Source organism: Palaemon carinicauda, chromosome 16, assembly GCF_036898095.1.
Source record: "Palaemon carinicauda isolate YSFRI2023 chromosome 16, ASM3689809v2, whole genome shotgun sequence".
Taxonomy (NCBI): Eukaryota; Metazoa; Arthropoda; class Malacostraca; order Decapoda; family Palaemonidae; genus Palaemon; species Palaemon carinicauda.
Genome location: NC_090740.1, coordinates 16,445,589 through 16,461,630, shown reverse-complemented (window position 1 = coordinate 16,461,630; position 16,042 = coordinate 16,445,589). Strand labels below are relative to the sequence as shown.

The 16,042-nt window shown below is 35.2% G+C and overlaps 3 protein-coding genes across 3 annotated transcripts; 2 read left to right on the top strand and 1 right to left on the bottom strand.

The window, feature by feature from the left end:
* Positions 1–2,299: 2,299 nt before the first annotated feature.
* Positions 2,300–3,315, top strand: LOC137654951 (shematrin-like protein 1). Its single transcript, XM_068388849.1, has 3 exons — positions 2,300–2,311; positions 2,653–2,833; positions 2,924–3,315. Exons 1-3 carry the CDS (start codon positions 2,300–2,302, stop codon positions 3,313–3,315), a joined length of 585 nt encoding a protein of 194 aa, XP_068244950.1.
* Positions 3,316–8,926: 5,611 nt separating this feature from the next.
* Positions 8,927–10,317, top strand: LOC137654950 (shematrin-like protein 1). Its single transcript, XM_068388848.1, has 2 exons — positions 8,927–8,938; positions 9,655–10,317. The coding sequence occupies exons 1-2, from the start codon at positions 8,927–8,929 to the stop codon at positions 10,315–10,317; spliced, it is 675 nt and encodes a 224-aa protein (XP_068244949.1).
* Positions 10,318–13,473: 3,156 nt separating this feature from the next.
* On the bottom strand, positions 13,474–14,644 carry LOC137654953 (uncharacterized). Its single transcript, XM_068388850.1, has 2 exons — positions 14,633–14,644; positions 13,474–14,031 (listed from the first exon to the last, which is right to left on the bottom strand). Exons 1-2 carry the CDS (start codon positions 14,642–14,644, stop codon positions 13,474–13,476), a joined length of 570 nt encoding a protein of 189 aa, XP_068244951.1.
* Between the last annotated feature and the right edge of the window lie 1,398 nt (positions 14,645–16,042).

The window sequence follows — 16,042 nt, the reverse complement described above, 5'->3', positions numbered from 1 at the left end:
TCATATCTTATATATTACGAACTCTGTAAGAGGAAACACTCATCGATCAACATTCTATTATTCACAGTGAGACTCTGGGTAGGTTAATGGTAACGCCCATAACTGTAGCCATAAGATGGCCAATGATAGTCTGGAGCATAAGAGCCATAAAAAGGTTCAGGTTCAGAAGAGCGCTTATGATAGCGATGAATGGTAGCTGCGGTACCCATAGGAGTGACCATAAGAAGGATCTGCTGCAGGCTCAGGCTCAGGATCAGCAGATCTCTTATGATAGCGGTGAGAATAGCCATAGCTCACAGGGCGGTATTTGCGGTACTCATAGGAGTGACCATAAGAAGGATCTGCTGCAGGCTCAGGCTCAGGATTAGCAGATCTCTTATGATAGTGATGAGAATAGCCATAGCTCACAGGGCGGTAGCTGGGTACCCATAGAAGTGACCATAAGAAGGATCAGCTGTAGGCTTAGGCTCAGGATCAGCAGATCTCCTATGACAGCAGTGTGAATAGCCATAGCTATCTGGGTGGTAGCTGGGCACCCATAGGAGTGACCATAAGAAAGACCAGCTAAGGGCTCAGGCTCAGGTTCAGCAGATCTCTTATGATAGAGATGATAATAGCCATAGCTCACATAGGAGTGACCATGAGAAGGATCAGCTGCAGGCTCAGACTCAGGATCAGCAGATCCCTTAGAAAGGGTGATGAGAATAGCCATAGCTCACTGGGGGTAGCTGCAGTACCCATAGGAGTGACCTTAAGAAGGCTCAGCTTCTGGCTCAGGCTCAGTAGCCCGTTTGTGATGGTGACAGGAATAGCCATATCCATAAGAAGGATGATGATAGTGAGTCACATGGCCATAGATTCCATAACCAGGCGCCGCTTCTCGCTTTTCAACTTCAGTAGCGCAAGCGGCAGCCCCCAAGAACACTGCGTGTGTATATTGGAACACTATTAAAATTTGCCAACTAAGTACTAACGACCTTGTTTTTTATCTGAAGAGACTACTGTATATCTATCTTTCTATCTATCTATCTATATATATACATATGTATATATATGTATATATATAGATATATATATATATGTATATGTATACATATGTATGTATATATATATATATATATATATATATATATATATATACATACACACATATATACATATATATATATATCTATATATACATATATATATATCTATATATACATATATATATATATATATATATATATATATATATATATGTACATATGAATATATATATGTATATATATTTATATATCTATCTATCTATCTATCTATATATATATGTATATATATATATATATATATATATATATATATATATATATATATATATATATATATATTGTATATACAACAAGCAACGAGGAATTCAGTGTCCATTGCCTTTTCCATTTATGCGTGGCCTTTAAACCTTTAAAGATGTCTGTATCCTTGTCTGGTATTTAGCCAGCTTTCATCACTACTCTTGCCTCTCTACATTAGTGATGGTGGGAGACTTTTGTTTGAACGCTCTTGGCAAAGTAACCTAGTATGGGTTCACATCATGTAACATTGCTCTCATGTCTGAAATGGCCTTGCTCGTACAGCAGAATCGAAAGCTTTCATTGTCGTAATTTGCTCAACTTCAAGTTTCAAAGTAATTGCACTGAAAGGTTGCTGTTCCCTGTGCCTCCTCATTAAATATTCATTTGGATAATGTTCCTGATGTATGATAAAGCTATTTTCTCAATTGCCAAATTATATAATTAACACGCATGTCATATGGGAGATGTGAATAAGAAAATTCAATACTTAATTGATTTTAAGTAATAGAATTTAGAATGCGGTATTCTTCTTTTCTTTTTTCTCTACTCTACCATTTAGTCAACCATTTTCTAGAAGGCTAATTTACCACCTATAAATGGTTTCTCTGAAAAAATATCCAAATATGATTCATGTTTATCAAAATTATAGTTGAATACGAAATAATGAACCATTTAAATTAATCCATTACATATGAAATAATCCTTGACTAAAATAAATACCTATATATTTAATTTTACTTGATAGGAAAATATACACCTTAACGATTCCTGAACGGCAACCTGGAAACGAAGGCGGCTTTAATTTTCATAGCTTCGATGTCATAACCTTTAAGATTTCCGTGAGACACAAATTCCAAGGTTGTGGCAAGTCGTGAAAGTCGTTCAGGTGTCGGACGGACATAAAAGGAGGAGTCAGGAGACAGCCGGCACTCACTCACCCACCAGTGGCCACTGAACAACGACGTTCAACTATGAAGATTCTGGTTTGTTGTTACTGAGATTTGTCTTTATGAAAATGTATTGATACAAATATATTACATGATTATCACGGATTGATCACAAAACACGCTAACGCACACGCATCTATACACTATATATTTATATATATATATATATATATATATATATATATATATATATATATATATGTGTATATATATATATATATATATATATATATATATATATATATATATATATATACAACACTGACAAGCTTCACAAGGCAATTTAAATATTTGTTCATCAGAGAACACAACAATACTGACATATTAAAAATATAATTAAAACTAGATAAGAATATAAATAATCATTTTATTTACAGGTGATTGTGCTCTTGGGGGCTGCCGCTTGCGCTACTGAAATTGAGAAGCGAGAGGCGGAGCCTGGTTATGGAAGCTATGGCCATGTGACTCCCTATCATCGTCCTTCTTATGGATATGGATATTCCCATCACCATCACAAGCGGGCTGCTGAGCCTGAGCCAGAAGCTGAGCCTTCTTATGGTCACTCCTCTGGGTACCGCAGCTACCACCCAGTGAGCTATGGCTATTCCCACCGCTATCATAAGAGATCTGCTGATCCTGAGCCTTCAGCTGATCCCTCTTATGGTCACTCCTATGGGTACCGCAGCTACCACCCAGTGAGCTATGGCTATTCTCACCGCTATCATAAGAGATCCGCTGATCCTGAGCCTGAGGCTTCAGCTGATCCCTCTTATGGTCACTCCTATGGGTACCGCAGCTACCACCCAGTGAGCTATGGCTATTCTCACCGCTATCATAAGAGATCCGCTGATCCTGAGCCTGAGGCTTCAGCTGATCCCTCTTATGGTCACTCCTATGGGTACCGCAGCTACCACCCTGTGAGCTATGGCTATTCTCACCGCTATCATAAGCGCTCTGCTGATCCTGAACCTTCTTATGGCTCTTATGCTCCAGTCTACCACAGGCCATCTTATGGCTACAGTTATGGGCGTTACCATTAACCTACCCAGAGTCTCACTATGAATAGTAGAATGTTGATCGATGAGTGTTTCCTCTTACAGAGTTCGTAATATATAAGATATGATTAACTTTGGATTTTCTTTTATTCCTTGGTTCTCCTTTTTATATTCCAGGAAATAAACACCATGTTCTAAGCTTTTATACTATTAAGACAAGAGATGAATGCCTTTTCTATTTTTTATTACTATCTATCTATATACCAAGGCGCTTCCTCCAATTTTGGCGGGTAGTCGATATCAAACAAATAAAAAAAAGGGGACATTTCTTCTTTACGCTCCTCCCAGCATGATGAGGGACTGAATTCAGCTGGTACTGATATTGTTAATTCTTTTTTTAACTCTTTCATATACTGTAGTAACACAATATCTTAAGCTAAATAATAGTTACACTCCTAAAATTACAATAGATATAACTTAGAGAATTAAAATATTTGACATTAATAAAGAAATAAATAGGATTTGCGGATATGAACGGTGGAAACTTAATATTATAACAAATGACTTGGTAGACTATCAATTTGATGAAGCTTTCGCTTTATTTGAAAGTTTGTTAAATCTCTCATCTTCATAACCAACAAAAAATTATCAAAAAGCCCATTAACCTCCAAATAAGAAATAGACCAAAATATCTTCTATGTTACTACTACTACTACTACTACTACTACTACTACTACTACTACTACCACCACTGGTGGAAATTTAAGAGATACTCTCTAAATTTACACATCTCTTTGTATCGTCACTTATTCTTATAATTTTTTGGTTTCTGGATGGGACTTCTGGCTAAAATTATTTATACTTCACATTTTGTTATGTAATCATGATTCTGATTTCCTAATGTTATTGAATTCTACCTTTGGGAATGGATATCCACTCGAATCCTTTGTTAGGCAGATGTATTTATCATAAACTAATCCCAATATATATATATATACATAGGAAATTGGTTTTTGATAAATACATATGGTTGGCCAGGGATTCGAGTGGATATACATTCCCAAAGGTAGAATTCAATAATATTAGGAAATCAGAAACATAATTACATAAAAAATGATGATGATGCATTCCAAGAGATAGAATTCGATATTAAATGCCCTTTTGGTTAATATTCACTTTGATTAAAATAACAAGCGTCAGTGATAGATATTCATTAAAAGAATCCTTATTATTATTATTATTATTATTATTATTATTATTATTATTATTATTATTATTATTATTATTATTATTATTATTATTATTATTAATTAAGCTACAACCTTGATTGGAAAAGCTGGATACTATAAGCCAAAATGCTCCAACGGGGAAAAATAGTAATAAATGAAATTCAAAGGAAAATCGTAGATTTTATCAAAAACATTTTCATTACTTTCATTTACAGATATCATTAATTTTGGATTTGAAAAAAAAATCCCTAGTGAGGTTTTGAAAATAAATATTCTATTATTTGATCTGATATATTGTAACAGGTCAGAGGTCAATCGAAATATACAGTACGTGAAGCCTGATTTATTCTTTCTAACATGTCTTCTTCAATCTCAGAAAAAGGTGAAACCAGGTCACTAAGGTTTTTTAAAATTGCTACCACCTGCATCATTGACAGTGAATATAGGCATATTCTAATCAGGTTCAGCTTGCATTATTATGAATTTTATTTTAATTGCATTTATTCATTAACTAAAAGCCTTATATATAAAAAATATGATGCTAAAATATCTTGCATTGATTCCAGGGTGTGAGGCCTAATGGCAATGTCTTTAGCACTATACAGGTCAACCAATTGCCTTGCTGGTTTTTTTTTTCTTTTATTTTTGATATCGAATAGGTATATGACCATCAGGTATGCAATGTTTGGTCTTCAAGTAGACTTACATTGCAGGCTACGATATATATATATACACACACACATATATATATATGTATATATATATATATGTATATATATATATATATATATATATATATATATATATATATACATATATATATATGTACATATATATCTATCTATCTATATATATATATATATATATATATATATATATATATATATATATATATATATATATATGCACTTATTTAGTGAGATACGAGAAATAACGGCAAGGTCACATTCAAAATGAAACCAATGTTTTATCACAAATAATGAGCATTTGAAAAAGGGATGAAATATCGGTTGTGTTCATTAGGACTTATTATTTTCTATCAGCCTAAAAGTATTCTTAGAGAGGATTCAGCATGAACACCTGAAGGCTTGAGAAGACAGGCAAGACCAAGGCCTACCTGGATAGGAACTATAAAGAAGAACAGTTGTTCCCATCGGAAGATCTACCTGAGATATTAGAAGATGGGAGGGTTGTATGAATCTGGTGTGTGTCCATTGTTTTGCACAGCATTTGAGGCATTAGTTAGTTGTTACTACTCACAAAAGAGCAGTCTACTTTTTGGGAGCTTGCTGGGAAGGCTAAAGTATCTTATTTAGCTTATTTGTAATAATAATAATAATAATAATAATAATAATAATAATAATAATAATAATAATAATAATAGTAATATATGTATGTGCGTTTGGCTTGTAAGTTATACATTTGAAATAGAAAACTAAGATTTTACTGTAATTGACTGATTTCTAGGATATCAGAAACACAATTGCATAATAAATGAATTGCATACATGATTTGCGCCAGCAGTCCTATCAGGAAACCAACATGTATTAGGATAAGGGAAGCTGCAAAGAGATACGTAAATTTAGAAAGTATCTCTAACTCTTATCAGCAGTGGTAGTGATAGTAGTGGCAGAAGCAGCAGCAGAAACAGCAGCAGGGGTAGCAGCAGCAGCAGTATTAGCAGCAGCAGCAGTAGTAGTAGTAGTAGTAGTAGTAGTAGTAGTAGTAGTAGTAGTAGGAAATTCATTTTGGTTTAGTTTTTGTTTCTAAGTTACTGATCTTTAAATAGCTTTTGTTGGTTATGCAGATTTCAGATTTAGACCAAAATTTCAAATGAAGCAAAAGCTCCAACATAAAGTCTATCATGTCAAGTTGACACTCTTCATAATATCAGCAAATCCTTTGTATTTCTTTATTAATGTAAAAACATTTTACTCTTCAAATTCTATCGCTTGCAATTTCAAGTGTAATTATTACTTAATATATTTCAATATAACAGTTTATGAAAGAGTTATAGGAAAAGAATCATCAGCATTAGTCCAGATAGAAAAGTTTTTCGGACTTCATTCGCAATCTGTTACCAAAAATAATTATTCCTTGTTATAAAAAGTAAAAAGGAAACATCTCTTCTTGAAATCAAAAAGGGTTCTGACATAATGTTTGTTTTCTGGATTATAAAAAGGACAACAAAAGGATGAGAGAAAATCCAACGTTAATCATATCTTATATATTACGAACTCTGTAAAAGGAAACACTCATCGATCAACATTCTATTATTCACAGTGAGACTCTGGGTAGGTTAATGGTAACGCCCATAACTAACCATAAGATGGCCAATGATAGACTGGAGCATAAGATCCATAAGAAGGTTCAGGTTCAACAGAGCACTTATGATAGTGATGAATGGTAGCTGCAGTACCCATAGGAGTGACCATAAGAAGGATCAGCTGCAGGATCAGCAGATCTCTTATGATAGTGATAAGAATAGCCATAGCTCACAGGGCAGTATTTGTGGTACTCATAGGAGAGACCATAAGAAGGATCAGCTGCAGGCTCTGGCTAAGGATCAGCAGATCTCTTATGATAGCGGTGAGCATAGCCATAGCTCAGTGGGTGGTAGCTGCGGTACCCATAGGAGTGACCATAGGAAGGATCTGCTGAAGGCTCAGGCTCAGGATCAGCAGATCTCTTATGATAGTGATGAGAATAGTCATAGCTCACAGGGCGGTAGCTGGCTACCCATAGAAGTGATCATAAGAAGGATCAGCTGCAGGCTTAGGCTCAGGATCAGCAGATCTCTTATGACAGCAGTGTGAATAGCCATAGCTGACTGGGTGGTAGCTGTGGTACCCATAGGAGTGACCATAAGAAGGACCAGCTGAGGGCTCAGGCTCAGGTTCAGCAGATCCCTTAGAAAGGGTGATGAGAATATCCATAACTCACTGGGTGGTAGCTGCGGTACCCATAGGAGTGACTTTAAGAAGGCTCAGCTTCTGGCTCAGGCTCAGCAGCCCGTTTGTGATGGTGATGGGAATAGTCATATCCATAAGAAGGACGATGATAGTGAGTCACTTGGCCATAGCTTCCATAACCAGGCTCCGCCCCTGGCTTTTCAACTTCAGTAGCGCAAGCGGCAGCCCACAAGAACACTGCGTGTGTATATTGGAACACTATCAAAATTTGCCAACTAAGTACTAGCGACCTTGCTTTTTATCTGAAGAGACTACTGTATATCTATCTATCTATCTATATATATATACTTTTGTATGAATATGTATATATATAGATATATATATGTATATGCATATATATATACATATATATATCTATATATATACATATATACACATATATATGTACATATGTATATGTATATATATGTATATATATTCATATATCTATCTATTTATCTATCCATCTATCTATCTATCTATCTATCTATATATATATATATATATATATATATATATATATATATATATATATATTGTATATACAACAAGCAACCAGGAATCAGGAATTCAGTGTCCATTGCCTTTGCCATTTATGATTGGCCTTTAAACCTTTAAAGATGTCTGTATCCTTGTCTGGTATTTAGCCAGCTTTCATCACCACTCTGGCCTCTATACATAAGTGATGGTGGGAGACTTTTGTTTGAACGCTCTTGGCAAACTAACCTAGTACGGGTTCATATCTTGCAACATTGCTCTCATGTCTGTAATGGCCTTCCCCGTACAGCAGAATCAAAAGCTTTCATTGTCGTAATTTTCTTAACTTGAAGTTTTAAAGTAATTGCTCTGAATGGTTGCTGCTCCCTGTGCCTCTTCATTAAATATTCATTTGGGTAATGTTCCTGATGTATGATAAAGCTATTTTCTCAATTGCCTAATTATATAATTAACATGGATGTCATATGGGAGATGCGAATAAGAAAATTCAATCCTTCGTGCTTGATTTTAAGTAATAGAATTTAGAATACGGTATTCTGCGTTTCTTTTTTTCTACTCTACCATTTAGTCAAACATTACCTAGAGGGCTAATTTTCCACCTATAAATGGTTTCTCTAAAAAAATATCCAAAAATGATTCATGTTACACAAAATTATTCTTGAATACGAAATAATGAACCATTTAAATTAATCCAATACATTTGAAATAATCCTCGACAAAAATAAATACCTATATATTTAATTTTATTTGATAGGAAAATATGCATCTTAACAATTCTTGAACGGCAACCTGGAAACGAAGGCGGCTTTAATTTTCATAGAGTAGATGTCATAACGTTTAAGATTTTCATGAGACAAATTCCAAGGTTGTGGCAAGGCGTGAAAGTCGTTCAGGTGTCGGACGGACATAAAAGGAGGAGTCAGGAGACAGCCGGCACTCACTCACCCACCAGTGGCCACTGAACAACGACGTTCAACTATGAAGATTCTGGTTTGTTGTTACTGAGCTTTGACTTTATGAAAATGTATTGATACAGATATATTACATGATTGTCATGGATTGATCACAAAACACGCTAACGCACTCGTATATATATATATATATATATATATATATATATATATATGTATATATATATATATATATATATATATATATATATATATATATATATATATATATATATATATGTATATATATACACACACACACACACACACACACACATATATATATATATATATATATATATATATATATGTATATATATGTATATAGATAGATAGATAGATAGATAGATAGATAGATAGGTATATATGTGTGGGTTTGAGTATTTGGATACTTAAGACCCTATATATGCATTTTTGAATAGTACAGTGGGGTTCTTTTTCATTTGGAAAAAATCCCTACAAAGCTACCTTCCATAACATAGAATTGTTCAATTTAAAACAAGTACTTTCTGCAATGACATCGCCTACTAATAATGAGCTATACATTTTATTTTCATTTCTTTAGTATTAGTTTACGAAAACATTACAAATTCAGAAAATATATTTAACAAGAAAAAAACCTAACATAGTTTACAGCACACTGATAAGCTTCACAAGGCAATTTAGATATTTGTTTAACAGAGATCATAACAATACCGACATAAAAAAACTATAATTCAAACTAGACAAGTATATATGTTATCATTTTCTTTATAGGTGATTGTGCTCTTGGGGGCTGCCGCTTGCGCTACTGAAATTGAGAAGCGAGAGGCGGAGCCTGGTTATGGAAGCTACGGCCATGTGACTCCCTATCATCGTCCTTCTTATGGATATGGATATTCCCATCCCCATCACAAGCGGGCTGCTGAGCCTGAGCCAGAAGCTGATCCTTCTTATGGTCACTCCTATGGGTACCGCAGCTACCACCCAGTGAGCTATGGCTATTCTCATCACCCTCATAAGAGATCTGCTGATCCTGAGCCTGAGCCTTCAGCTGATCCTTCTTATGGTCACTCCTATGGGTACCGCAGCTACCACCCAGTGAGCTATGGCTATTCTCATCGCTATCATAAGAGATCTGCTGATCCTGAGCCTGCAGCTGATCCTTCTTATGGTCACTCCTATGGGTATCGCAGCTACCACCCAGTGAGCTATGGCTATTCCCACCGCTATCATAAGAGATCTGCTGATCCTGAGCCTGAGCCTTCAGCTGATCCTTCTTATGGTCACTCCTATGGGTACCGCAGCTACCACCCAGTGAGCTATGGCTATTCTCATCGCTATCATAAGAGATCTGCTGAACCTGAACCTTCTTATGGCTCTTATGCTCCAGTCTACCACAGGCCATCTTATGGCTACAGTTATGGGCGTTACCATTAACCTACCCAGAGTCTCACTGTGAATAATAGAATGTTGATCGATGAGTGTTTCACTTACAGAGTTCGTAATATATAAGATATGATTTACTTTGGATTTTCTTTTATTCTTTGGTTCTCCTTTTTATATTCCAGAAAACAAACATCATGTTCTAACCTTTTATACTATCAAGACAAGAGATAAATACCTTTTCTACTTTTTATTACTATCTAAATATATACCAAGGTGCTTTCCCCAATTTTGGCGGGTAGTCAATATCAAACATATGAAAAAAAGGGATCACTTCCTCTTTACGCTCCTCCCAGCCTGACGAGGAACTCAACCGAATTCAGCGGGTACTGCTAGGGGACCACAGCCCACCCTTCCCCATTTTCCACCACAGATGAAGCTTCATAACGCTGACTACATAATTGGTGCTACCTTCGGGGTCATCCAAGGTAACTGGAGGAAGTCGCAGGGCCTACCGAAGCTGCGTTACAGTCGCTTGCCATTCATTCCCATTACTAGTATGCTCTCTTGCCTCTCTTACATCTATCATCCTATCACCCAGAGCTTTTTTCACTCCATCCATCCACCAAAACCTCGGCCTTCCTCTTTTACTTCTCCCATCTACTCTTGTGTTCATCACCTTCTTTAGCAGACAGCCATTTTCTATTCTCTCAACATAGCCAAACCACCTCAACACATTCATATCCACTCTAGCTGCTAAATTATTTCCCACACGCGTTCTCACCCTCACTACTTCATTCCTAACCCTATATACTCGAGATACACCAGCCATACTCCTCAGTCACTTCATCTTAAAACACATTCAATTTCTGTCTCTCCATCACTTTCATTCCCCACAACTCCTATCCATACATTACAGTTGGTACAATCACTTTCTAATACAGAACTCTCTTTACATTCATGCCTAACCGTCTATTCTCTACCACTCCCTGAACTGCACCCAACACTTGGCATCCTTCATTTTATTACCACTACTAATAATCAGTTATGGTAACAGATTGAGAATTAAGTGTAGAAAAATTTTCTTTCTGGACTGATATTGTTAATTCTTTTTTATAACTCTTTCATATACTATAGTAGCACAATATCTTAAGCTAAATGATAGTTACACTTTTAAAATTGCAAGAGATGTAACTTAGCGAATAAGAGTATTTGACATTAATAAAGAAATAAAAAGGATTTACGGATATGAACGGTGGAAACTTGATATGATAGCAAATGAGTTGGTAGACCATCAATATGATGAAGCTTTCGCTGCATTTGAAATTTTGCTCTAAGTCTGTCATCTGCATAATCACTAAAAATGGTAAAATTGCCCTCGTCTTGTAACGCTATTTTCTCAATAGCGGTTAGTATGCCATATAGCTCGGCAGTAAATATTGAGGATGCTACAGGAAGTGCACCTATATAATTAAAAACACTACTATATACTCCAAATCCAACGCTAGCATTGGATTTGGAGCCATCAGTATATATAAAAGTGGATTCCTTATGTTCTGCAACATGTTCCATAGAAAGAGACCTGGCTTCTAAGTCAATTATATTCTTTTCAACCCCAAAAAAATATTTACAAAAAGATACTTCTGGTAATTTCCATGGAGGTGTTAATGATACCTTACATTGAAGCACCTTATAGTTCTAACTGTATCACATAGAAATAATGAAAGTATTAAAGTATATTGATTATTTTAAAATTTGTCTCAATTGAGAACTGTAGATAATATCAGCAATTCCTTTGATACAAACCTTACTCATAACATGGTATAGTATTGTTCACATTTTTTGGTTTTCAGCTGCTGAATCTCATATCAATTTGCCAGATAGAAACTAAAGCTCTATAAAATTTCTTTTTCCTTATCTATAAATTAATCTCTAGCATCGTCGATCATAATTATGGTTATCCATTGCATTTAGGTTGTACCATCCTGTACTTAGTACAGGACATGTACTTCCTTATAACATCCATAGCTGCTCCACCATAAGGCTCGTTAATACAGACTATTCTAGAAGGTTTATCTCAGCTGTGACAAGATTGTTGAATGATCTTCCTAATCAGACAGTTAAATCAGTGTTACTTCAGAAGTACAAACATTTTACAAATAGTTTTCTGTTGAGTAAGTTGACATAAATTTCATTTTAAATGTTGTTACGTCTCTGAAGAAGGGCTTACAGAATTCTTCTTCTACAGCCAGCGTTGTATCTATGCAAACAACAACAACAACAACAATAATAATAATAATAATAATAATAATAATATAAGTCTGTTAGGATCCTAACTATATAGTTGAAATACAAAAGTATAATTGGGTGTAATTGACTGAATATTAGGATATCAGATACACAACTGCATAAAAATGAATTACTCTATGTAAAGAATTTGCGCCAGCAGTCTTATCAGGAAACCACAAATTTATAAGGATAAGTGAAGCCATAAAAAGATGTGTAAATTTAAAAACTTACCTCTGAGATTTTCACCATTATTAGCAGTGATATTTATAGTAGAGTAGTAGTAGTAGCAGCAGCAGTAGTAGTAGTAGTAGTAGTAGTAGTAGTAGTAGTAGTAGTAGTAGTAGTAGTAGAAACAGAAAAGGCATTTTGGTTTATTTCTTATTTTCAAATTACTGAGCTTGATATAATTTTTTGTTGGTTATGTAGATTTCAGGTTTAGACCAAAATTTCAAATGAAGCAAAAGCTTCAACATAAAGTCTATCATGTCAAGTTGACACTCTATGATATCAGCAAATACTTTGTATATCTTAATGTAAAAAAATTATTCTTCAAGTTACATCGCTTACAGTTTCAAGTGTAATTATTACTTAACTTGATATATTTTGATATAATAGTATATGAATGAGTATTAGAAAAATAATCATTAGCATCAGTCCAGAAAGAAAAGTTTCGTGGACTTAATTTTCAATGGTACCATAAATAATTATTTGTAGTTGTAATAGAAAAAGTGAAACGGATATTTATCTCGTGTCTTGATACTGGAAAAGTTTCAAATATAATGTTTCTTTCTGAAATGTAAAAAGAAGAATCAAAGGATAAAAGAAAATCCAAAGTTAATCATATCTTATATATTACGAACTCTGTAAGATGAAACACTCATCGATCAACATTCTACTATTCACAGTGAGACTCTGGGTAGGTTAATAGTAACGCCCATAACTGTAGCCACAAGATGGCCTGTGGTAGATTGGAGCATAAGAGCCATAAGAAGGCTCAGGATCAGCAGAGCGCTTATGATAGCGGTGAGAATAGCTGTAGCTCACTGGGCGGTAGCTGCGGTATCCATAGGAGTGACCATAAGAAGGATCAGCTGAAGCCTCAGGCTCAGGATCAGCAGATCTCTTATGATAGCGGTGAGAATAGCCATAGCTCACTGGGTGGTAGCTGCGGTACCCATAGGAGTGACCATAAGAAGGATCAGCTGAAGCCTCAGGCTCAGGATCAGCAGATCTCTTATGATAGTGGTGAGAATAGCCATAGCTCACTGGGTGGTAACTTCGGTACCCATAGGAGTGATCATAAGAAGGCTCAGCTTCTGGCTCAGGCTCAGCAGCCCGCTTGTGATGATGACTGGAATAGCCATATCCATAAGAAGGACGATGATAGGGAGTCACATGGCCATAGCTTCCATAACCAGGCTCCGCCTCTCGCTTCTCAATTTCAGTAGCGCAAGCGGCAGCCCCCAAGAGCACAATCACCTATAAAGAAAATGATTACTTTTACTCTTCTCTAATTTAAATTATAGTTTTAATATATCAGTATGGTTATTTTCTCTGATAAACAATTATTTGAATTGCCTCGTGAAGCTAATCAGTGTGCTGTAATCTATTTTAGGTTTCGTTTGCTTGTGAAATATCTTTCTAAACTTTGTAACATTTTTGCAAGGTTATATTAAATAAATGTCATCAAAATGTATAGATTGTCATTAGCAGGTGTTTTCATTGGAGAAAATATTTGTTTTACATTGAAAAATTCCATATTATGGAAGGTAGTTTTGTGGGAAATTTTATTCCGAGTGATAAAGTATTAAAAATGCACATAGTGTATAGGGCTTCATGCATACAAACACACCCACATATATAAACATGTATATATATATATATATATATATATATATATATATATATATATATATATATATATATATATGTGTGTGTGTGTGTGTGTGTGTGTAATGTTATGTTCATGAGCATTAGAGTGTTTAATGATGAATCTAGGGAGATATATGAAATATGTAAACAATAATTTTCAATAAGCTCATATATCTTTCAATAAACTGTAGTCTCAAGAACAACAAACCAGAATCTTCATAGTTGAACGTCGTTGTTCAGTGGCCACTGGTGGGTGAGTGAGTGCCGGCTGTCTCCTGACTCCTCCTTTTATGTCCGTCCGACACCTGAACGACTTTCACGCCTTGCCACAACCTTGGAATTTGTCTCATGGAAATCTTAAAGCTTATGACATCTACTCTATGAAAATTAAAGCCGCCTTCGTTTCCAAGTTGCTGTTCATCAATTATCAAGATGTGCATTTTTCTTTGAAATAAGACTAAATTTCTCGTTACTTATTTCAGTCGAGGGTTCCCTGTTGGAGCCCTTGGGTTTATAGTATCTTGCTTTTCCAACTAGGGTTGCAGCTTGGCTAGTAATAATAATAATAATAATAATAATAATAATAATAATAATAATAATAATAGTGAATTTCTTCAATTAGATCGTTAATTTGTTCGTATTCAAGAATAATTGTATGTAATAACATGAAACATTTTTGGGTATTTTTTTGACAGGAGATACCATATGTATGTGGTAAATTAGCCTTTTAGATGAGGATGAGCTAATTTTTTCTTATTAGAAAAAAGAAATACAAAAATACTACACTCTACAACCTTATTAAATGAAATCAATGGCAAACTGGGGAATTCTGTTATTCGAATCTTCCAAATGGCATCCTTGTGAATTATATGGTTTGATGGGCGGAGACCCACAACAAACTGAATAGGACTACCCAGGTCCTTATGAACAACGGCTACCCCATCAGGCAGGTCATCTTAGAGATCAAACGTGCCATGGATAATTGGTACGAGACAGAGCCCAACAGCAAAAACAGTACTTCCAGAGTCAACCTCTACTATTATTATTATTATTATTAATTGCTAAGCTACAACCCTAGTTGGAAAAGCACAATGCTATAAGCCCAGGGGCTCCAACAGGGAAAATAGCCCAGTGAGGAAAGGAAACAAGGAGAAATAAAATTTTCAAGAAGAGTGACAACATTGAAACAAGGGTTTAATGTGCAAGCAGTACGAGGAAGACGAAAAGGCTATGGAGATTAAAAAGAACAACGTTGCGGCAATTATCACAGTGCAGTAGTTAACCCTTTGGATAAAAAAGAATTGTTTGGTAATCTGTGTTTTCAGCTGTATGAGGACAGAGGAGAATCTGTAAAGAATAGGCTAGACTATTCGGTGTATATGTGTAGGCAAAGAAAAAGTGAACTGTAACCAGAGAGAAGGATCCAATGTAGTACTGTCTGGCCAGTCAAAGGACTCCCATAACTTTATAGCGGTAGTACCTCAACGGGTGATTGGGGGCCTCACCAACCTACTACCAATGAGGAACAAACATCACGGCCACACAAGTAGAAACTGAAATTAACTTGATAATATATTATCAAACAACGAGGACCAGATCCCTCATTATGAAGAACACA